A 24,405-nucleotide genomic window follows, 5' to 3' on the forward strand; every position below is an offset into this window, starting at 1 on the left:
CAAAAATTGTGTTTTTTTTTCAAGTACATGGAACTTTTTTAAGTACATGGAACTGAGTAATTATAATTTGTTACTATGCCCCTCTGGCAATTACTTGCTTAACTGAGTGCAGGACCAACCTAGGGTGCAGCTATCAAGTGGCTTGAAATCAAAACCTCTGTGTTTTCCTACTTCTGATTACTGCTCTATAAAAATACATTAAAATTCAACATGACATTAAAATATTAAACCACCATTTTTATACCACATCACGCCACTCCTTATATGATGGAGATGCTGATAGTAGTGATTAGGCTAATGTTTGGAGTGTTATTAGTGGTGATGTGGTTGTAGTTGCTGTGATAGGGATGGGGGGTGGTTGTGTGTAGGGGTGGTGGTTAAATGTGAGGCATGATGAATGGAGGAACCACAGCACATTAAAGACTCGTTAAAGGCCACTGGTGGGAGATGTGTGTGGGGGACTGGCTGGACCTGTACACTGCTGAGCAGGGGCTCTACACACTGGGTAATATAGGCTAGTGCTTTCACTTTGTATATCAGCAACAGGAAATTTTCTCATGTTGTATAAAATAATGTGTATCGGTTTCATACAATCTTCTGATTAATTCTGCAACATGTGATAGCATATGATAGCTAAATGTATGTTTGAGTGCATGTTAGTTTAAACACAGCTGGAGACACGCAGTAAATGAGGTGTGTAACTCTCTGAACTTACAATGGTTTGAGTACGATTGTTTAGGAAACGAGTCAGTTCAGCCTTGACTCAATGTATTATTAGGTGTAATTGAGAAATTGAGAAAAAAGAAACAAGTAGAATACACCAGTAACAAACCATGCTACACTTTCATATAGAGTCATAATGGTCAAAATTCAGTTAAAGAAAAGAATTAAAAAATTGTTCCCATCCACTGTAAAATCAAAACATGATTGGTTGATTCCAGTGTTCCTAGTCATGTTAGTAGTGAACCTGACACTTTAGGCCTTCAGTCCAGCTCTTAAAGTCTCATAAAGAATGAGGTAGCCTTCTTGACTGTACCTACCAAGATGTCACAGAGAAAAAAATCCTGATATATATGGTTGTATTACAGGCATATATACTCTTAAGGCCTTAATACCCTGAGGGTTCCCCTCTGAAATACACAAATGTAACTAAAGAAAGTCCTGTAGTAGTGGACTATAGTCAATAATACCAATATGTTTTAAAATACACATAAAAATGACTGGATACTTTACTATTATGACTGCTTTTAATCAATTATGACATTTTAAAATCAAGGCAGTTGAACTGCCGCCTTCCGACTGATACATCATAAAGCACTTATAATGTATTTTTACCCCTCCTGAAAGGAATGTATGCTTTGTTTTTTTAACCCCTCCTGAAAGAAACGTATGCCATGACAAAAATGGAGAGACATAAATTGAGTGCTATGTATATGATAGAGTCCTATACATGAAAAAAGTCTGTTCAAAGCATGTGTAAATTGGACGGATGTGTCTGTATGAATATAAGTATGACATGAAAATGTATGTATGAATGTGCAGGCCTCCAGGACATGCTCCAGATGATCGCGCATCAGTGGCAGGAGCTGCAGAGGCAGATCCGTCGGCAGCACAGCTGGATGCTGCGCACACTGGACACCATCAAAGCCCACATCCTGGCCAGTGAAAGAACCACAGACCCCGAGGACCCTGAGAACCCTGGTCCCTGCGCCAGCCCCAAGGTACAGCCCTGCTATTTCCGCTGTTATATCTTTCCCTGGCTCTCCTCTCCTCACTCCACCCACCACCCCACCACCCTCCCGTTCCTCTCTGCTCCGCTAGCCTGCGGCTATCCGCTGCTCGCTCAGCAAAATAAACAAACACAGGGCCAGGCTGGGCAGGGGAGGGTTGGCCATTAGCATAGGAAAGGGCTAAAGAAAAAACTCACCAGTTAGGCACTCTTGAAGAAGAAGGGAGGGAGACATGCCTATGATATGCATGATGTGAATATGGAATTCCTGTTCATAAATGAGTGCTAACGCCTGTGTGGTTGCATGAATAATTTGATAGCTTTTGCCAACATCCGCACAGCCTCACACACACACACGCACACGTATGCACAAACACACAATTATGCTTTACAGGCCATGTGCGAAACTCAATTTATACCTTGCACTTAATGTATAATTGCAGAGGTAGTCATTCTGGGTACCAATTTCTCTTTGTTTAATTGTCAATTGTGATTGGGTAATTGCACTCCAATTAGATAGTGTGTTTGTGCGGAGGCCCTCGGTGCCATTGGGGGGAGTGAAAGCGGCTGATCTCCAGGGTTGTATTGTGTGTGAAGGGTGCGGCAACAGAGCGAACAGCATCCAGCATCCCCCTCAGCTGGATTTCCCTTGGGAGCCTGAGCTGTACTTGGGTGCAATCTCCACTTCCCCTCTCCTCCATAATCTCCCCCACTTCATCCACCGCCAGACTCTTCCTTTTCCCTCTCGTCTCATCTCTTTCCTCTCTTCTTCCACTTGTGAGCAGCTATCCCCTCCTACCGTCTTTTTTCTCTTTCCGTGGGCGACATAAATAACCGGGCTGCTTTTAAATTGTTTTGTTGCAATTAGAAGTCACCACAATCAGTGTGATCAGTCAGCGTTGACAGCCATTAGCCGCTTGGTTACAGCGAATTAACAGAGAGATAGGAGCAAGTGATTCATTATCTCAGAGCTGTTAATGATGATCAGATGCATCGCCTAATTAGAGGCAGGCCGGAGAAGTGGGGGGAAGGTCACCCAAGGAGCCACAAATCTCTTCGCTTTGCTGTGTGGAAAGGGCAACAGGGCTGCTTCCAGGACAAGGGTTGGGTAAATATGTGCAGGGGGGAGGGGGAAACTAGGGTCAAGTTCAAGGCCATTGTTAATGTGGAAACCACAGTCAAGGTCAGTGTCGTGACCCTGGCCTCGACATGGCTGCCATGCTAAAGATGCATAGTGGTCCCAGCTGTTAAAAAAGAAACACTACCTTACAGGGTCACCATCCACTATCATGGAAAATTCATCATAACACTGTTTTAAAGTAGTTTGATGTAGTATGTAAACATTGTTAATGTTTTAAAAGATACCTCATTCTCTAGTTTGCACAGTCATTCATGGAAACTATGCCGCAAAAAAATGTAGTTGTAACGTCATGAAAACCAATTAATTTATAATTTATATTGTCTGCCTACAGCAGTTTAGTCCAGTCCGTATGTTATGTAGACTGCTTTTCAAATAAGGCCGCCAATCAGAACAGATGTCATTTACATATCAGTCTTAAAGACGTAGTAACAAAAACAGCCTGATAACAGATGAAGAGAGGTTGGAAAATCGTCAAGTAGTGACTGTTTATGGTAATAAAACCAACACAAGCGTGAGAGCACCTCAGGGACAAAAATACAATACAAGAAAATCAGGCTTTTAACATAGAATTTAAAATATTATGAAGAATCATCTTTTATCCCATCTCAGGATGCCTTTAACCATCACCCATTGATAGCTGTGTGCTGCTACTAATGCATTTATTATGCAGTACATCAAGGTCAGACTCCATAAGCTCCTCCATATTAGTTGAATGTAGCATAATGTAGGTTTTGCATATGCACACGTAGGTCAATAGTTGATGAGAATCCTCTGTAGGAAACCTTAGGCTTAAGTGCCTGTCTCAAACCACCTTATGGCCCATTGAGCCATGTTGATGGAGGTATGGGGAATTCTTAGTGCTTGTTCAGGTCCACATTTCTCCGACTAAACAATATTTAGAAACTGCTGTCAAGGCGATCTTTTCAATGACGAGTCCCCCTCGCCATTAATTTCTAATGCCTTGCTACAACAGGTGCTGCTCGCAGTCATTAATTTGCTTTGGTTAAAAACGGCACACCGATGAGCAATGCTTGCTGTCAAAGAAGTAATATAGCATGCTGCCCAGACACGGAGCCTTTCCCCAGAACGCCATTAAGGTGTGTGCAAAGCAGGGCGCGTCTCTCCTGACAGTCATAACGCTTTGTTATTACTGCTTCAAACATATGTTCTCGCCCACATTTTGGTGTTGCGTTGTGCTCTCTGAATTATTTTCTGGGAGGCCATAAAGTCCCAGCATGGCTGGATGCTGGTCAAATGATAATCCTGAGGGAACCCTGTCTACTTTAGTTATTCTCTTCTAATTAAACTGTAGGGGGAAAATAAGATAGAGAGACACAAAAGCAGAGAAAGTGAGCGCACGTTTCAATAATAAGCATCAGTAGCAAAAATACAGTGAAATCATAAGAATCAATATTGCTGTTTTGCCAATATTGCAATTAAATTAAATATTACTCATGTGTCCAATAAAGCACTCTATTGCAATATTATTGTATACTTGTAAATAATACCTTTTGAAATTAATGAGAAAGGGAGAAAAATGGAGAGAAATACACAGAAAAACAAGAGACAGATCAATAACAAACAGCTTGGTGGAGTCTCTGTGATCGCATGGTTGAAGAATTGCTTGAAACCTTAGGAAGTCTCTTTCTCTCATATTGCCATGGTAATACACCTCCAGCAGCAGGTAGAGAACCTCTCCTTGCTTCAGCTAAATGTCAGGACATATCTGAGCACAAGTAGAGAGGACAAGGCAGTGAGGTGGCCTACATGTGTGCAAGGATTGAGGTGGGATTATTAACATGTGCTGAATATGGCAGTGGGTGATGTGTCTGAGCTCTGGGGAGCACTCTTTGTGTGCGTGTGTGTGTGTGTGTGTGTGTGTGTGTGTGTGTGTGTGTGTGTGTGTGTGTGTGTGTGTGTGTGTGTGTGTGTATGTGCGTGTGTGAGGAAAGTCTTGCTATGTCCAGACTACAGCAGTGAGGTGATTCAGAGTTAGACCTTGACATGTTTGTCGGAACCCAGCAATTCACAAACATAATTTTTCACATATTTGCTGGGTTTGGGTCACATTCAGATTTTATGTTTGGGATTCTCATAGCCTGTTTCCTACCTTAACATGTTTTGGCCTGCATTTACACTTGCTTTAGATAAAGTGGGATGTAAACTTAACTTTGGATAACTAATAAGTATGCTATGTCCATTTTGTTTATTGATGACATCAGTCATTGTTGCTATAAAGTAATTTACAAAGCTTTTCACTAGGAATAGTCAAATTTTCACCATTCTCCAGTTAAGTTTGGACAGACTGTTTTTGGGCTACATTTGGGTTTATTTCCAAAGTTTACAGCTCAGTTTACTTTCAATTGCTGTTTAAGCTGATGAATTTACACTAGATTTTAGATTTGCAACGTAACATTGATTTTCTAGTTTATAATTCTGTACCACAAAAGTTGGACTGTGGTGTTGTAGCTAATTAAATCTAGGCAGCTTGGAAACAGCAACTTGGATGACCATATGTTCACTTTTCCAGGACATGTCCTCTTTTTGAGACCTGAAAAAGTGTCTGTGAGGGATTTCTAAATTGACTAAAATGTCTGGGATTTGGCTTAACTTTCATGTTGACTTTGTTTTCTATAGTCTGCCATGTGTCTGCTTTCTGTTGAAATGTCCTTTATTTTAGGAAACCAAAATATAGTCACCCTACACTAACAAATGTGATGGTTTGCTCAATTATATGACAAAATACACCTGATATACATACAAAGTACACAATATGAAATTAATATCTCTACATTACGTTTTGACAAAAATATGTAATTTGTATATTTTCTCGTTAGGTTGAGTGGGATTTTACCAGCATTCTGTAGAGCTTGTCCAACCCTGCAACAGTTGCTACAAAATATTTGGGGGTGGGTGATTAGGCCAGCTTAGGTTCTATCTGGAGCTGGTCTATGTTCTGTTCAGTCACTGCCAGCTGTGGGTAAACTAAAGGCCTGTTTTAAGACATACGTATTGCGACTAGCTAACCAGTTGTTCCCCATGCAGATGTTGAGATGCTGTTGAGGTTGGACCACTTTCCTAACCCTGCCCACTTTGACCCCCCCTAGTAAATAGTCTTTATTTTGCTGTTGGAGAATAATGCACTATCAAGATGAAATAAATAAATCTAATTAAATTGTCATGAAGGTGCTGTTTTTAACTCTTGTACTTACATACCAGTATCCATAAGATTAAGCTGTGTATAAAGAATTTTTTAGGTGCAGAACTGATGTAAGTTGTATTTAATGTGATGAATCAGGACACAGAGATGAATTTCTAATGTTACATGATGAGTACATGATCAGAAGCAATCTATAAACACTCTACCATGGAATCAGGATGGAAAGAGGTGGCATTGCATTGCGGAATGTACCACTGGCCTGGGTTGTGCAAAATAAAGTCCATAATCTAATTGCCATACAGCTGCTGTTTTTATGTCTGATCTTTACTCTAAGTTTAGGTTGTGTATATTGTATTTTTATTGAAGGTGCACTATTAGTGTAAGTGTGTTGAATGTGGTGTACTGGGACCAAGTGGTATACTGGTTCCTAATACATGTTGATGTACATGGTAAATATACTTGATTTAGATTTTGATCAAATGAAAAGAGGTAGTATTGTATGTTGGAATGTACCACTGTCTCTTCTGAATGGGGGAGGGCACCCCTCCAACTCTTTTTCAGCCCTCTCCAAGTCATCGCCCCCGATTAAAGCGTGCTATTTTACGCTGGCCAAACTAATCCTGTAACCAGCTTGTCAAAATTGCCCCAGGTTAACAACCTAGCCATGACACCCCAACATTTACTCTCTGTATATTTGGCCAGGCAGTCCCAGATGTAGCCCTGTCCTGTGGGTTTATCAGCTGTGTTGGGGACCTCCTGCATGGCTTAGAGCATTCTGCGTATCTACGTCCTTAGCTTGGTCCCTGCCAGGTGTCTGTGGCATATTCTGCCACTGTCATATGTATATATGTAAAAGGCAGGCAGGGCCCTTATCAGAGGCTGCTTGGAGACAGCTTGTCTGCCCCAGGGCCGCCATTTCACCCCTCTCTCTGGCTGAGTGCGACGCAGTGGGAAGGGGTGGCGGGGAGGGGGGTTTCGTTCGCACCTCAGCCACCCCCATTCTGCTCGCTGGCATATGTTAACAGCGGCCGTGCCACAACACACAGGCCCACTATGCATATGGAGAAGTCTTAGGTATATCAAAGTCACCATGCTTAAAAAGTGACCCCGGGTTATTGCTGGTGAAAATGAAATTACACGAGGTGGCACTTAAAGTCTGGGGAGAGGAGCACGCTGGCACATTCCGCGCCCCAATTTATGCACCAGCGCGCAAGTTCACCTCGCTTCATGGTCAAGTTTGCTCTAAATCTAATATTAGCACTAACTTTGAGAATTCTGATTGGACTTTTTTAGACTTTGATGCGTATTTAGGTGCAGTTTTGAGGAGTTATAAGTTTGACATGCTGTGAATTAGGTGGTTTTGGGGGGTTCAGACTGGGTCAGGAGTCATGTAAGATTCTACATGCTGTAGTTTTTAGCAGTTCTTATGGAAAAAAATGAGAAGCCACTTAGACACTAATGTATGCCATGCTATGTTTTAGCAAAGCTGAAAAATAATACTAAAATACTGAGCGGTGAAAACCAAAAGATTCTAACTAGGCATAGATTTTGCTGTGTTTCCTTTGCTGATTGAAAATGTGTCGGTTTTAATTTGGAAATCCCTCTTGAAGTCGAGAGAACTTGCTCAACAGTAGTTTTGCTTAATTCTGACAGACATCACATTCATCTACATCCTCTGAAAAATGTTTATTGGGCCTTAAGTGAAAAATGAAATACAATCAAGGATCCAAATAAGTAGTAATTTATTCTAGTTCTCTCTGCATGTATTAGCATGCAAAGGCACTCCAGCTGTAATTTATAAAGTGAGTTAAAATTGACATACCTCTCTAAGTGTTTTTCGCCGACGGCAGTTTGACAATTGAAATGAATGTTTTATGAAAAAGTTAATAGTGCCTAGTTTTTGCAGACAGTTTCAAATATTTAATCACACAAATGATATGAATTAATATGCAGGCAGGGTTTAACTCATATTAATTTTTTTTTCTAAATTAGATGTATGAGCACCGTGTTTTGAAATGAATATTGTTAGTGGGTGCGAAATGGACTGCAGAACATTAAAGCGAGGATGTGAAATCTGCTTCTCATAAACATCTTCCTTTGTTTGGTTCATAGTTGATGTGAATTGTCTCAGACTCTTTTATCTCCTTTTTTTCTTTTATCAGTCTTTTATCTCTACATTTTTCTCTTTCTACTTAGCGTTTGGCCAGTTCCAGAGTTCATAGAGAGACGAACTAGAACTTTGTAATTCTTTTGTTATGAAAGGTGCATAGACTCGGCCTCAGACCTGAATTAATCCATATACCTCTACCCTCAATGAATGCCTGCTCTTGTGTGGCTTAATGTGTTTTTTTCTTTCTTTCTTTTTTGTTTTCTGTCCTTTGGCCAGATATCGTGCCTGCAAAAGTCCAGAATATAAACCAGATTTTTTTGTTTTTTTCATTCGTACTCTGCCTTTGACACTTGGCAATCAGATCAAAGATTTTCTAACTCTCTTGCAAATAGAGCAGCAAGGAGCACTTTAGGCAGTAATTATTCGAATCAGAGTGCCTTTGTGAAAAAGCACAACGCAATAAGAAACTATTACTTTGATTTCCTTTGTGGTTAGCAGGTTGTCCGCATGGCATGCCTGCAGATGTTTAATGACTTCAGTCACAATAAGATAAAGACTAATCTGATAAGCATGCTGTGATATTGAGGTGTTGTGTTATTGGGCTGTACTTGACTCTTTCATTGCTGTGGAAAACAATTCACTGTATGTAAGGCTTTCTTTAGAATGCCAGTGTTTTTTTAATCCACATTTCTGATGTATGATTTTTTTTTATATGTGTTATCTGCTATTGTCTTCAATGTCAAACAAACAAATAAAAACATTAACAGTCTTCATCTTTGAGGTTTAGGTAAATACCCCTGTCAGAATAAGTCAAGCTTTAATGCTGTAGCCTTAAACACTAAAGTCCCTAGTGTTGTATTCTTAGTCCTCACATCCGTCATAAGCACAAATAATCAAATAATGATGTAATTATACGTTACAGGGATAAAAAAATAATGGAAAGAGAAAAGATTTATATATTTGAAATATCTAATCCTCAGGTAGACATGAAAACAATACTTCTTATTAATTTTGATTATCATACCAATATATTGTCAACTTAAAGAATGAACATGTTTACATTTGATTTAATATTTAGCTAAACCGGACATAAGCTTTTGGCTTTTTGTGTTATCTCTGTGTTTTTATATTATGGCATAACCATCTTTAGGGTGTGGAAAATGCTATTTGTTTGAAATGATTTAATAAATTCAGTCATTCAGTCAGTCTTCTACAACACTGAATAAACTGGAAGAACCTCAGACCTCACCTTGACTAAAGGTATGGATTATATTGTTTACATGACTAAGATTTATGAGAAAGCTACAAACTACTTGTAGCCAAACGCAATGTTTAAACCACCTCATTTGGCACAATGAGCTCCAAACATCCTCTGTTACTTAATAGCCTGACTCCTACTTATTTCTGCATATTTTATATGTGTTGAGAAAGCCAAAGGAAACCTTCGACCCATACTGTCTCCTCCTGTTTAGTATGATAGTGGGTTCTAGTCCTGGCAGTGTTCATCTTGAAGAATCATTTCCCTCTAGAACCTGTTCAAAAGCTTTTCTGAAAACGAAAAGCAGTGCAGCTCTGAATTACTGATACATCCATGCACTGGCTGGCATGGGCTTTATTTTGTCTACTACTGCGCAGGCAGCAGATACTGTATCCTTAAAAAAAGACATTCTTTATTGAACAGCTCAGCTTGTTCATTTCAACATGTACTGAATGGTTGGATCTGGCTTTTGTGCAGCGTATTTAGCTTCATTTTCTGAACAGATACATCTCAGCAAGCAGTGTAAAGTGTAACAATATTTAATCAGCTGATCAGTAGAGGTCATCATCATACTTATATCAGGAGTATTAAACTTAATAAAAACACTGTACATACACAGTATGTGCTGTGACATGCATTGAGTTCCTTTTTAAGACAGTGTGTTTGGCAGTAGTTACGTTTTTTGTTTAGTGCTTTTGTTGTTGCAGCTTTAGTTTTAAGTATTTTTCAATGAATGAGCATGTTTTCTTGGTTAATGTGCAATAATATTAAAAAGAAATACAAAGCGGTTTAGATCTTGCTTTTTTTTTTTTTTACACAAAATGCAATACTGAAGAAGCGGTTGACAAAAGTAGTACATTTTCTCCTTGTTGTCATGTCAGCATTCATTCACGCTCATACCTTTCAAGTGTTTTAACCATCAGACGAGTTTCAGCATGTGCTTTTAGCAAAAGAAAACTGTCAAATCGTTATTTAGGCGAAACCTGCTCTTCTGACCAAGGAAGATGCTTTGTGGAACATTAAGTTGAGTGTTGAAAAATACACTTAATAAATCACTCGGAAAATATCTATTTTAATGTTTTAAAAAAACAATTCACTGTTGTTGGATCAAAATCTTGTATCTCCTACATGGTAACTTTACAGGAGAAGAAAAAACATGGAACCAGACTTTTTTCCCCAAGTAATTTTAGGCCAATTCTTTTGGTCCATTCATCATGAAATTTATACACCGTGTAAAGGGCAACAGGCATTTTCAAATTATGTAAAAAAAAAATGACAAAAGTGGAGATAAAAGGTTTTGTTCCAACAGCAGGGATTTGCAGGTATTTTCTTACTGCCTTAAAAAGTAACAGTGAAAATCAATACTTTCCAAACTTTTCATAGGGAGTGTATATTTTTTTATTTTAACAAAGTCACTAGAGGTCAAATCTGTGGCTTGGCTTCAGTCCAAGTAACACAGTTTGACTCCATTTCCCTGTTTATGAATTAGAGATCCGCTGCCTGACCTGAGCCTGACAAAATATCAGGGGTTCGGGTCGAGTTAAGTGAGTCATTTTTACGTAGTAGATTTCTTTTATTTAAAGGAATGTGGTCTAAAATAAAACAAATTAAAAAAAGCTTGCCAGTGCATGTGTGCAGGCTGGGATCAGGTTCAGGTTTCAAATTCACCAGTACCAGTCTGGCCTGGTCTGATTGAGTCTCAATATCACGGGTATGGGCTCTATGCCAGTGTAGACCTTTATTTTGAATGTATTCACAGCCGTTTCAAACATTATATTCAATCGTCCACACTTATGTCTCAGTTGGTGGGACAGGTCATTGACATGTTTGTTCATTTGCTAATGGCGGCAGGACCTTGGCACTTTGGAAGGCTATTATCGGTTATTGGTTTCTCTAGCATGAGGGTGATTGGGATCTGCAGGCTGTGGCTGAGAGAAGTGAACATCAATATCTGCGTAGCTCTCGCTCCTTCTCTCTCTCCCTCTCACTCTCTCTCTCTCTCTTTCTCTCTCTGAGCACTTAGCCTTCAGTCACTGTGGAATAATTGTCAATGAATATTTAACAAGCCTTCAGCAGGAAGGATAGCCATCTGAAAGGAATTGGCGGCTCGCTGTATTATTAATATCGCAGGTGTTAGAGATACACTGTAGTCAGTGGACCAGAGTGCACAGTGGATTAGCAATTGAGCACGATGCAGTTGTGAATAAACTCATTTCTCTGCCCAGCCTGGTGTCTGCTCATTTCCCCAAGCTGTGCAGGAGAATTGCAGCCACTTTGCTTTCTTACTTTAGCCATAACTACTGCAAAATATTTTTCAAATTATTAAGGTTCTTCTAGGCCAAGGCTTCTGCTCAGAAGTGTGCGGATCGACTAGCATGCCCAATGATCCCGCTTCTTTTGTTCTTGATGTTCTTTTCCTGTTTTTTGCCCGTCTCTGTAATGCTTATGGCCAATCTGGTAAACATAAAGCTGTCATCCATGTTATGAAATATGAGCGGTGGAATTACCGTATCACGGCTGCTGATTTAAGCATGCCTCTCAGGTGAGCCGCGCAAAAACGCATCCCATCACTCGCTCTGAGACCGCTCCCACTGTCAGAGAAGGCTCATGTTCCCTCTCTCGCTTGCTCACTCTCTCCCCTGTCTTGAAGTGATATAAAATTCTAATGTCTGCCCTCTGGATCTCTTCCTCCTGAAATCTGGCCAAAGCGCTGAAGCTGCGCTTGCTAGCTGACATGCATGAGGAGCAAAACAGGAGGACGGAAAAGAGGCTGAAAGGGAAAAAAACTCACTCATGAAATATATTCCAAAAGACTCAGGGTAGATGGTGAAGCGACACGCTAACTCTCTCTTCTTTGGCTGTATGTATGTCTCACAGGTGTAGTATACCACAAAAAAAAAACCTCGACCACAGCATCTCGCCCTGTGCAGTTGAGCTCTTTGATGAGCCATAATTATTTCTCTTCAGCGTTTATAGCCGGCAGGGACAGATGCTGCTACTTGTAAAAGATTATATTATGTGGAATCACGACTGGTGATTAGAGCAGACTCTGTTTGTGGTCGGCCCTGTTGGCGTGAAGTCAGCGTAAAGGCCCAGTTGCATCATGGAATGCTGCTGTAGATGAAGCAGACGGATAAATCTTCATCATCTCTTTAAACAGGCAGCGAGTGGCACACGGTGACTGAAACAAACTGCTTCCTCTTGAGACGCACAGCAGCCCTTGCATGTCCTTGAATTGGAACAGTTTATGAGTAGAGCGGGTGGACAGCCGGCATGATTGAGAATTGCATGAGTATGTGTGCCGAGAGGAGCACAAATGCATATGCGACGTGAAGTGTGAAATGCAGTCTCGTTAGGTCACACTGTGGCATCTACGCTATGCTACAAACTGTTTACTGTAAGATAACTGGGAGCTGACATACTTGAACAGTGTTGTCTGTCACACGTTTCTCAGCTTGAGCAAAACTAATAACAGCGCATCACTTGGCAAAGAAACTGTCACAAGCCAGTCGTGGATCATGTTGCTGGAAGCGCATGTGCTAACTGCTTTAACATGCGCTGATAGCGTTAGTAAATCTGGCCCTAAATATACAGACGACAGATCGCATCTCACGCTGTTACTGCATCTCCAATATTTATGATTTAACTGGTGTCTCTTTGGATAAAAGCTTTGAACCAAAGCCCAAAATAGAGAAAAACAGCACTGAATAATAATGACAAATGGACTGCTGTTTATGACATTACCATCAAAATACATCACTTTTTATCGGTTTCCAATAAACTGTCTCATCCCAACTGATAATAATTTGGACATGTTCACTTATTGTGAATGCACAGTTATCATTTCCCCGTTAGATCCTACCCTGGTGTTGCTTCTGGCTGTTTTTCTGAACTGATGAAATCCATTACGCCACTGTGGCAGTTACAAATGCCGGGCTTTCTGCAAACACAGAGCGCCTTGTCTGCTGGATTACTTGTGATTTATGCTCCAACTGTGATATTGTAACTCACGATAGTGTCCTTGAACACAAATATAAGTAAAAGCTAGGGAGGGCTACATGAAGGCCTGCGTGTGAGAGCTCTTTGAGGAGTGTGTTCAGCACTAGCATACTACATGATGTCCCATGGGTGGACTGCCACTGATGTGTGTCCATTCTCTATGATCTGTTTTCTCTGTGTTTTCGCCTGCATAGCGGATTTGTGCACTGTTGAGCTTTGACAGGTCAATACCATAGGACTGCTCTGATCTGGTAAGTAGGAAGGATTTTATAAAGTCTGCAAAAGCTCTTCTTTTGTATGTAGAAGAGTTGTTGTATCCCTAATGTAGCCCTGTTGTAGGCCTGTCACTGTTATGATATTTTTAGCTGATTATTCATTGCCATATACATAATTGCATTTTTCCATTACCATTTTTCCAATGTTCAATTCCACCCGATAACTAAGCTGAAGGCTGAAGGAAAACAAAGGCTTCCTTTGAGACATATGAAGCCAGCCACCACATCTTTTCAAAATGCCACTAATGCAACGTCATTGGACAGCTCAGCTCGCTTGGAGAAGAGCCCTAACTGCCAGTTCTGTTATGCCTGCCAACAGCCACCTGCATTGGCTAGCATCGCACTAAGTAATGGAAGAGAGGGAGAGCCATCCTACTTTCCGAGAGAGAGCAAGGCCAGTTGTGCTTTCTTGGGTTCCTGACTACAGATGGCTATAGCATCACCAGGGATTGAATCTCCTGATGACTGGACCAATGCTTTAATTGTCATTTTTGTTTTCAGTGTATATAGCTATTGAAATATAAGCCTAAAATGACCAAACTGGCTGGTCTTGCTTTCTAGCTGTTCATACTTAGTAGCTCCCAACTGATGACTTGCATAGTTTGAGCTCAAATAAACAAACATTACTCATTACACTGGCCTCCAATGGTGTTATAGCATCCATGTCAGACAAACTTAGAACTTTTGACTTGACTCTCTTAGTGTATTAACAGCAGCCTTTTTCATAAGATCTACTTGTCTTAACCTAAAAAGGATAACATACCCAGTATATGTTATGTTTGTTGCAAGTTAAACATATGACTGTGAAAATAAGCTGTGTAAAATAATTGTGTTCAGTTTAAAAAATTGCAATAAACTCAAATAATTGAGATCAGGCAAACATGTAATGATTGTGGTGGACCTACTCTGTTGCAACTGGAATTAGGAAATTACATAGTTAATAATCAGCCAGTTAAATACTTTACCAGTTGGATTACAGAACCTTCACTATTAAAAGTAGTCTAGCTCAGCTTGCGCTTTTAGCTGAGATGCACTTTTAGCTGAGATGTCCTGCTGCTCAAAGTTTTGCCTCTTTAAAATTGTTCTCCTCCATCTCCAATTACCAAGCTATAGTTGTCTGATTACATCAGGTGTGGTTTGGAAGTTGTTTCCTGATAGTGTGTGTAGTGTCTGCTGTAAATTGACAGTTGCAGTCTGTAAACAGAAGTGGCTGCTCAGTCTGACCTGTGGCCTTGTGTGGACACCACACACCTACACACACATACTCAACATTCCTCATCATCAAAAAAGTCTTTGATGATAATCCTGTTTCTTTACATCATTTTTTGCCCATGTGCAACCTATTTTGCAACAAAAATACATTCTGTGCCCAACATCGCTTTCAGGTTCAAGTCTTAATTTCTGCCTGACTTTGTCTCTCTATTCTCTTTTCCTGTTGTCTACCTTTCTGCCTGTCTCTCCACTGCTATTGTCAGCATTCTACATCTGTTTACATGTTGGCACTATAGACTGAAATCTTAAACGCTATTTATCGAAAACATTTCCCTTTCAACAATGGGCAGGGCTCTTTCTGTCTATGACACAGCTGACTTTGAATTGCACTTAATTGTTTGGAATTACACAAAATGCCCTATGATTATTGCTAATTTCCCCCCAACACGTTAATGTTTTCATACCACCCATGACGGGAATAAATGAGTATGACTGATCAAATTTTCTTGTTTTTGAGGAAACTCTGGAATGATGGATCTGTCCTTGCTTACAATTGCCAAACTAATTTGATTCTCTGTTTTTGGCTGCATTTTCTATGAGGCCACTTGCATATCTTTAAACGATAATTACATTTTCAAAAGATCCTTCAGAATGAGAAAAATAATAGAAATGAACACAAAGCCTCAAAACTTTGCACATCAGTCGATATCCGCTGAGATGCTGCTAGCTGGATGTTAGCTTCTGGCCGAGCGCTCTGGGGTGCCACAGGGCTCCAGTGTGGAGCTGTGTAAGCTTGCAGGGTGGTTTTTTTTTGTTTTTCATATGAACCCCCTTTACAAATCATATTTGATTTCATGCGCAATTAGTTTGTCCATCAGCGGGTGTGGGGTCCTTGCTGAGGCGCTATCTGCAGCATCTCTGAGCTCTGATGACACTAGTTTCGGCACGAATCCAATATACATTAGGGCAATAGCACGGTTCCACACCAGCAGCCTCCATGAGCTCATTTCCCACAACCCCCCTGCTCTGCGGCTCCGCTTCTTACACACCTGCACGGCACGGGCTGTGCATTCCAGGACTGGCAGCCTTCAATGTTTGATAGAGACTCTGCCCCTCAGATTAAACCAGTGGATTTAATTAGGTTTTAAAATGATATTTTAATTAAATATCAAGGTAAGCAAAAATGGATTTCAAAATAATTAATTAAACATTAAAAAAAATGTAAACCTCTTTTTTTCTGCTTGGGCAGCAGAAAAAGTGAGAAGCGTTATTTAGGTCTCTTAGAGATTCAATCTAATTTAATTCTCTCCCCTCTCTAAATAAACAGTTCTAAAACCTTTTTTCATCTGGGGGGAGTAGAGATGATAGAGGTAATCAATATTTCTAGCATTTTAATTAAAACCGTTAGTGGAATAAATCCATTTAATTATCAGTTAATGAAATACAAGGTCATTTACCTGACAGCAACTTTGAAGGTGGCTTACTGGTAGGAGTGAGCGCGACGCTGAGGTGTCAGAGCCGTTTAGGTGCTGTCACAGCTCGGCTTAAGATTCTCCTCAGCACGTTAACCCCTCAGTGTCCTCCTGCCCACCCTGCCTTCTGCCTTCTGCTGCACGCCTCGGCAACACGCACACGAACGCCAGCGCGCAGACACATGGAGTGGGGCGTTTTTAGACAGGCCATTTACAGCCCATAACCACAGCTAATGAAGACCAAGGTCATCAGATGGTGCTCTGTGGTGTATGGCGGACTTGCGTGCGGATGTGTGCTTGTGTATGTTTCCCAGTACATTTGGGATATTCCACTTTCATCTCTGCTGCCATGATTAATGATGGGACTACAATGAAATTTTCATTTTCCTCTCTGAATGCAGGCTGAGAGACATTAGTTTTTTATGCTAAACTCGAGGTGGGTGTGTTAGGAATTTGGAGAGTGGAATACAGCATTGATTAGGAGCGTGCTCGTGCGTGTGTGTGTGTCAATGTGTGTGTGAGTGTGTGTGTGTGTGTGTGTGTGTGTGTGTGTGCCAGAGTAGAAGCTTTTAGAGCGTGGAGGTTGGAGTGGGATTTGTGTTCGAGAGTTTATTTGGGACTGCGCTCTCCAGAGCTGGAGGAACAATACTCCCTCAGCAGCCCCAGCCTTCGCCATCTGGAACAAATACAACAAATAATAAATAGAGATACAATGGGGCAGAGAAATCGAATTTAACTTGGCCCGAAGCACTTACCTGAAATGTGCATATAATGGTCCCAGGCATTTGTCATTGCGAATGGTTCTGGAGTTTTGTCCTACTGTTAATGAAATAGTAAACTTGGCTCCGTACACTGCGTTCTGGCTTTACGCATCGATCTCCGCAATTGCTTTCTTTGTCTTATTACTAAAATCAATTTCTTTCTGTGATTGCCAAGAAGAGCATTTAACAGCACTTATTTCATGCAAGGCGTTCTCCCTCCAGTCTCTGTCTCCTTTTAATGGACATAACACAGTCGTTTCAACAACAAATGTCCTGTGTGCATGTTTTTGGAAAATGGACCTTTTCTGCAACACTCCGACACCGGGAATATTTACCAAAAAAGGGGGGAAAAAACCCAGTCAGTCAGCCAGGGAGTCATTGTTAGAGTTTACTTACAGTACTTGAAGAGTCTACAACAATAGCTAGATCCATGAAATCAATATGCACCGATGTTAACAGCCTTTTTGTCCTTTCTGGCACATATATGTGTTTTAGCAGAATGTGTCAGTTTTATTACAGAGGCTATGCCCTGTTTTCTCTCCCCCTCTCTCTTTCACACACCCGGTCACCCACAGTCCATGATTACTGGTGTGTCTTTGTGTAGCTAATACACTGGCCCAGTGTTTTGAATTGCAATCTGGCCAAAACAGTAGCCAGGAGAGCCCAAACACAGGCCCTCTCTATGTGAATCTGATCCTGAGCCTGTTTGCGCTTTCATTTATCCCTAATCCACTTTGAAAAGCAACCTGCTTTTAACTCACACCCCCCCCACCCTCCCTCAAATAAATCAGCTCTTTCCTGCTGCCCAAAAACTCAAAGGAGGTGCACAGAGGTAGCTGGCTTCCTCCGATTTAGAATTAAGATCAGATTTTTATGTTACTTAATTATTTCCTAATTAGTTTGCATGTTAATTAAAATGGTGGCTAATGTTAATTACCTATATTAATGGATTCTCATGTAACACCTGCCTGGAGCGCTTGGCTCGGTGTTCAAAATATCTTCATCTAAGCCGCTTGGTGCATGCCGTCAAGCTTTGTTGAAAAGCGGAGCAGAATTGAAGTTGGGGGATTTTTGAAGCAGGTCGCTCTGAAGTAGTTTCCCCCAATGCTTTTTGTTTTATGTCAGCCTTCCTTTTGAAAAAAAGGCAGAGAACAGAAGAATGAAGTGGGTTGTTTTTGGGTTTTTTTTGGACATTAGGAATGAGCACTGGCTTGAACAGGCAAGTTTATATTTGTGAGCCTTTTTTTCTGTCTATTCAGTGAGAGTATTAGTCATGAAGTCTTGTCTCTGGTAATCGGTGTATCTAGTTTGACATTCTTGCCACACGCCTTGTGCAATTGCTTGGCATGCATGACCTAACTCAGCAAACCAACACATATTTAAGAGGGGGTAGTCTGTATTAGGTTGAAAATGATGATGATCATGCAATCGATCTAGGCCCCCCCCACCTACCCAACTAATCTATAATTTGAACATTGTCTGAAGCCCCCTTGTCTCTTCCTCCCGATGGCTCTCTGGATGTTTAGACTTCTTGGAAGCAGGGATCAGCGATTAAATGTCACCTTTCAGCAACAACGTTAAATAAGAGGCAGCAATTTAGCTCCTAGCAATTGCTAATTTCACGCCCTGATAAATGTTGCAGGAGCTAAAGCTTTCAAACTGCCTAAGATATTTCTTAAAGGGGAAGGAGCGTGAGCAGGTACATCACTGATGTGTTGTTGCACAGGGGCTGAGGCACCGGGACGCTCTTTAATGTCAAGGTCAAAGCCAGTGTTGATGCGGTTTTGCTTAAGCCAAACGTCATACACTGTTTCCAACAAATGCAATCTGATTTCGTGCTCAGTCGTTTGGTCTGGGCAAGGACATTTTTGGGACACAATAAATGAAAGAAGGCTTTAATACGTTCCCACAGATTGAGGATGTGGAATGTTTGTCTCCAGTTACTCAAAACATTCACAAATCCCTGTGTAGGAGGTTTCAGGTGTGCATGCACTGTGTCTTTGCATGCATAAAACATTTCTGGATGTGTGCGTCATTTACAGAGACATGGCATATGCCTTTTGTGCATAATGAAGTGGTTTTGGTTGAACTTTCAGACAGTGTTTTTTATTTGTCCTGCAGTTATGATAAATGCGGTTCCCCTTGCTCTGCACTGGTTGCTGGCCATAACACTGGCATTGTTGATAGCTGCAGAAATACAGCCTTCAGTTTTAACTGCTCATATAATCAAATTTGTTTGACAAAGCAGCGAAACAACAGCCCATGAACGTTGTTATATCAGAGCCTGTTTAGCTGGGGAGGCCTGATAAGAGTGAGGGCACGAGAGGAACCCCTGCCTTACAATGCCGTAAGAACGGCCTTTATTTTGGCCCGTAAAGTCATGCGATGCATGCCAGGCGACTGTGCTACATATTAAATCCAGCCTTTATGGCCAGTGATGGGAAAGTAATAGTTTTCAAATGAGTTTCAAGGCCACCTCTCCGCAGAAATAATCCTTCGCTCTCTGTTTCCAAGGAGGAATCACGCAAAAGGCAGAATCATACTGATGTTGGAAATAAAACCATTGTTTTCTTTCTAGTAGAACTGTGTATGCTGGAATGAATTACAACCTACCCCAGCCGACCAAACATTTATTTATTTATTTGTTTGTTTATTTTTGGTAAAATTGAAGTCCTCTCATGTTGCGCGGAGAGTTTTTGTGAAGCTGAAGCCTCAGCTTTGTGCGTGCAGGTTTATGAGCTGCTTTGATAGAACTCTTGCCCGTTTACGACTGCTGGCACGACCACACACACACACAGACACACAACTCCCGGCAGAATTTATTTTCTGAGCATGCCTGCTCTGCGCTGCGCTCCGATACTGCCTCGGAACATCAGGACGAGTCTGATGGGAGACATTTCAAACAGGGCCGATGTATGTTCTGGCTGGTTTGAACGCCAATCACGGGGGGGCCGGGGTGGTGCCAAGGCTTCCCACGGTTTTCAATCTCGCCGCGATGCTCCTCGCATTCCGACAAGACGATAAAGAAATAAACAAACCACGTGTTTGGTCACATTGCTTAAATATCTAGTTTAAGAGGTGGCCACAAACCCCCTGCTCTGCCGTTCTCTTGTGCGCTACTGCTCACCAGAGCCACATACTTTTCCTCGTTAATTCTTACGGCTCCCCAGCCACCTCCGGTGACACTCTTATCCTGTTTGCATTACAGCCACCTTCCTTCTTTCTTTTTTCCCTTACTCTCTCAGATGAATACAAAGCGAACATTGCACAATCTTCTCTGGATTGTTTTATATCCCAGCGAACTTTATCTGGTACTTTATTTGAAACATGTGTGTTCCAAAAGCTCAAGGACTGTCTTGTCTGGAAGTCTTTCCTCCATTGCTTATTTCCAACTAAATCTTCAGATTTATAGATTTTGAGATTTTGCCCTGTCTGGCCTGTGATAGTCCTTTAGTGAAATTCATGCCCAGGCTGGTGGGTCTATTAATACTTAACCTGCCCTCCACATACACGCACAAAAAAAACAAGATTTTGCAACTGTGTTCATGATCTACTCCAAATTTCTATTTGTCTTTAATCCCTTCTGCCTGCAGTACGCATTAAGGTAATGCTGGTGTGAAGGGACGCTGTAGTAGGATTTGGCCAGGTCCTGAACCTTTGACAGTGTTTGTGCTGGAGATTATGAGTTTATTATTCATTCTGGGGTTTATATGGATCAATCTCGTTGCTAAGTTAAAGGAACCTTTCTCATCATGCTTCAGACTTCAGCAGCTCTCAGAACTTCTGATATACCCTCCCGCTAATCTTTAAGGCCATGCAGTCCTATTGACATTTTTTTTAAAGAACGACTGCTGGAAGCCAGGTCTGTTTAGAGCAAGGCGTATAAATTATTAATATTTACCATGCATTTAATTTCCTTGTGGCCTGATATATGAAAGCCCATTGTAATTATAGTGGCATGTGAAGTCGGAGGGGGAGAGGCGAAGGAAGCGATGATGACTGTAGCACTCTCTTAGCTCATGATTGACAGTGCGATCACTCGCCGAATCCCGCGGGAAGCGGAGCTGTGGAAGTTTCCAGAGGCTGTTAAATTGGCACTGGCATGTAAACAAAAGGCTTAAAATGACTTGATTCAGCAGAATTTTCTCAACTCTACATCTCTCCCACACTCCAGAGACAGGAGTAAATATCAAATGATCTAAATTTATATTGACACCTATGTGTATTACTAGGTTTTTAAAGTGGAGCTGTTTTTGACAGGCAGGTTTTTGAATGATTCTCTTTGAAATCGGAATAGAGGATGTTCTGATGGGGGTTGTAGGAGAATGCGCTGTAGCATGCTGCTTCATTGGGGTTATTTCCCATACCACTCTGTGGTAAAGTCATGTAAGGCTTTGTATTACTTAAGAGAGGTCATACTGTCAACTGTAAGCTCAGTGGGTGATATGCTTTAACCACTTCATATATGGAACACTCTAACATATGGGCAAATTCATTAGAATTCACTTTGCCTTTTACCCATATGCTTTTACATGTTTTACATTAGCGACCTTGTGGTGAAGAAAGCTTGCCTCTCTTTTTAAGGGTACATTTGAAGAGCTGCTTGCAAAGAGTTGTGTGTAAAGGCCCATGAATATGATGTTCACAAGACAAATGCTCTCATCAATAGACCGATTTCTCCTTCAAGTGTGAGAGCTCTAATAAATGTAGCTGTATATCGCTGTATTGACGTTTCTCGTATTCACCCAAAGGAACAGTATCTTCCACTAGGCCCATCATATACATTTATAGATTTCTAATACATCTGAGCTCCAGATTTTAAAGCTGTAGAGAAAGGTGATGGTGCTTGATTAGGGGGATTTTTGAACTCTTCAGAGAGAAAAAGAGAAAAGCGAAGGCGGAACAGAGGCACGTCCTCCACACGGCACAGGGGGCCTCCGTGCTGGGCTGGACTGTCCTCAGACTCAAGGTGGCCAGGAGAAATTGCTTTTGTCTGAGGCGGGCATTAGTCATTATTGTGTGTGTAAGCAGCTCCGGCGGGATTGAGTAATTAGGATCCTGACACGGCATCGGCGAGTGAGCTGAGTGAATCCGAAATGAAGGCAAATGAAAGTAAATTCCTCTGAGGGGGGAGAGGAGAACTCGCCACACTTGCGCCGCTAATTTTCTTGGAGCTCCTAGTTAGGTTCATTTCATTCCTCCCAAATGAGAAAAGCGCCAGAGCCGGGCGTTTGATACCCGCCCAATAAATGGAATGAAAAGGCAACACATCTTTCTGTTGATTTGCTTGTTTATTATCAAGGGTAGCTTTGATTGAGGAGCAGTTTGCATTCATGGAATTGTTTGACCTTTCTGGAGGCATCTGCGGAGCAGGCGGAGTGGCTTCTGGAAGGAATGCAAACCGCAGCGCTTCATACAGTGTCGAGAAATGAGCTAAAAATCAAAGCAGCCTGTTGGAAATTTTATTGGCTTGCCGCAGATTCATCTCCACATACTTTGGGCAATAACTGATCTCCGTTCACCCAATGTAACCAATTTTCTCGAGCACAGATGCACAGCAGAAACGTGGCTTTTTTTTCATTCTTGCATCCACAGTGACTACAGCTAATCACGTCTGAAGTCCAGCATTTGCTCACAAGAAGCAGCACTAATTTTACAGACTTGAAGCCCATCCTCACTGAGCTGTGTACTGTTTGGGATAGCATTACTAGTGTAAGTGGTATGAGGATGGTGGATTTCAGATGGACTGGTGGCTTTCTGTGGCAGTGGGATCTAAAGTAATGTGTGGCCAAAGAAAACACTTACTGTAATTCCATAAGACATCCAAGGAATCTTGTGGTGGGAAAGCTGAGAAGCCCACAGTTGTGCTTCATCTGATGTGGTCTTTGTGTGTGTATGTGTTTGAACAGGCACAGGTGCAGCGGTGTCATGCGGAGGCCCAGAGGGATATTGTGGATCAGATGAGTGTAAAGCTCAGGAGTCATCAGTACTCCAGCTCCAGCAGGAACAGAGACTTCTCCCTCAAGTTCAACAGGTATAGTAGAAGCCCTGAAGATTCACTTGCCACTCTAGTGAAAGGCCACAGGTTGAGGAGTAAAAATACACACAAAGCACATAAAATCTCAACAGATCTGTTAACACTTTATTTTGAAGGTTCGCTTCACTGTAGATGGTTAGCATTTCTATTACGTTATCTAACACTCTAACTCTAATTTTAGCCTCAATCCAAAACTTAAACCTAATCCTAACTGTAAGCCTGGTTCTAATACTAACACTGAAGATAGTCAACTGTCACCAGATAGTTTGCAGAGGTGAAAAAAGTGGCTAATCTCAGTAAATGTAGCTGTAAAATAAGCTCATTGGACAAAAAGTTAGTCACATGCGTCATTCTTTTCTAAAACTTTGTTACGTCATCCCGTCTTAACAGTAGCATAAATGCTGTCAGCTAAGTAGTGTAGGGAAAAGTAAAATATTTCATCTTACTAATATTTGAATTAGACTTGAATTGAATTTCTTGAATGTTTCTTGAATATTTGAAAATTTGTTATTTTCTAAAGTTTTGTTGTGTGTCCCCTTGCCCTAATAACAACATCAATCCGGTCAGTTAAGGACGACATATGTCTCTTGATGAATTCCAGTCAATGCCAGCCATCTCCTCCACTCACTTTCCTGTTTACTAAAGAAAGGCATTTTATAAAATATCTTAGTACTGCTAGTGAAGAACAGTGGTGCAGTTCACCACACAGAAAAAAATGCAGGCACACATGGCGCTGATACATAGCAAAACCATTTTACACCTGACATTGTTTAGACACATCATACCTATAGTTTGCTTTCTAACATCTCCTTATTTCAATTTTTAATTTACCTCTGGAAAAAAAAAAAAATTCAAAATTTGAGAATGAAGTTGATGAAAAGCTCTGCAGTGTGCATTTAAAGTCTGCTCATGCAACACCGTTATCTCTCAGCAGCCTAATAGTGCTAAAAGAACAAAGACATGTTTGAAGCAGGCAATAGGATGATAATGTATCTTTGTCATTATCAATTTTGCTATTGTGACAAACAGTATAGTTTTCTGAGCATTTCATCCAAGCTGACTTAAAGGTCCACTGTTTGGTTGGGTTTAGTATGCCAAATGTTGAACAAAAGCAACATTGTAACCATAGTTTTTAAATGTGGCACTATGAGTGTATTGAGTCTGTGGGTCAAAATATTGTAATATGTTTTATGTATCATAAAAATGTCTATAGGTATCATGATATAATTTTTTTGCTATATCGCCGACCCT

General features: G+C 41.0%; 1 protein-coding gene across 2 annotated transcripts in view; it reads left to right on the forward strand.

Annotated features, from left to right (window-relative positions):
- The window catches only part of akap6 (A kinase (PRKA) anchor protein 6), a 144,028-nt gene that overhangs the window by 66,066 nt on the left and 53,557 nt on the right, over nt 1-24,405 (forward strand). For both annotated transcript variants that reach the window (XM_017699795.2, XM_017699796.2), the window contains exons 7-8: nt 1,543-1,721; nt 23,027-23,151. In XM_017699795.2, coding sequence (XP_017555284.1) covers nt 1,543-1,721; nt 23,027-23,151 — 304 coding nt within the window. The remainder of the gene's footprint in view (nt 1-1,542; nt 1,722-23,026; nt 23,152-24,405) is intronic.

This window comes from Pygocentrus nattereri, chromosome 10, assembly GCF_015220715.1.
Source record: "Pygocentrus nattereri isolate fPygNat1 chromosome 10, fPygNat1.pri, whole genome shotgun sequence".
NCBI classification, from domain to species: Eukaryota; Metazoa; Chordata; class Actinopteri; order Characiformes; family Serrasalmidae; genus Pygocentrus; species Pygocentrus nattereri.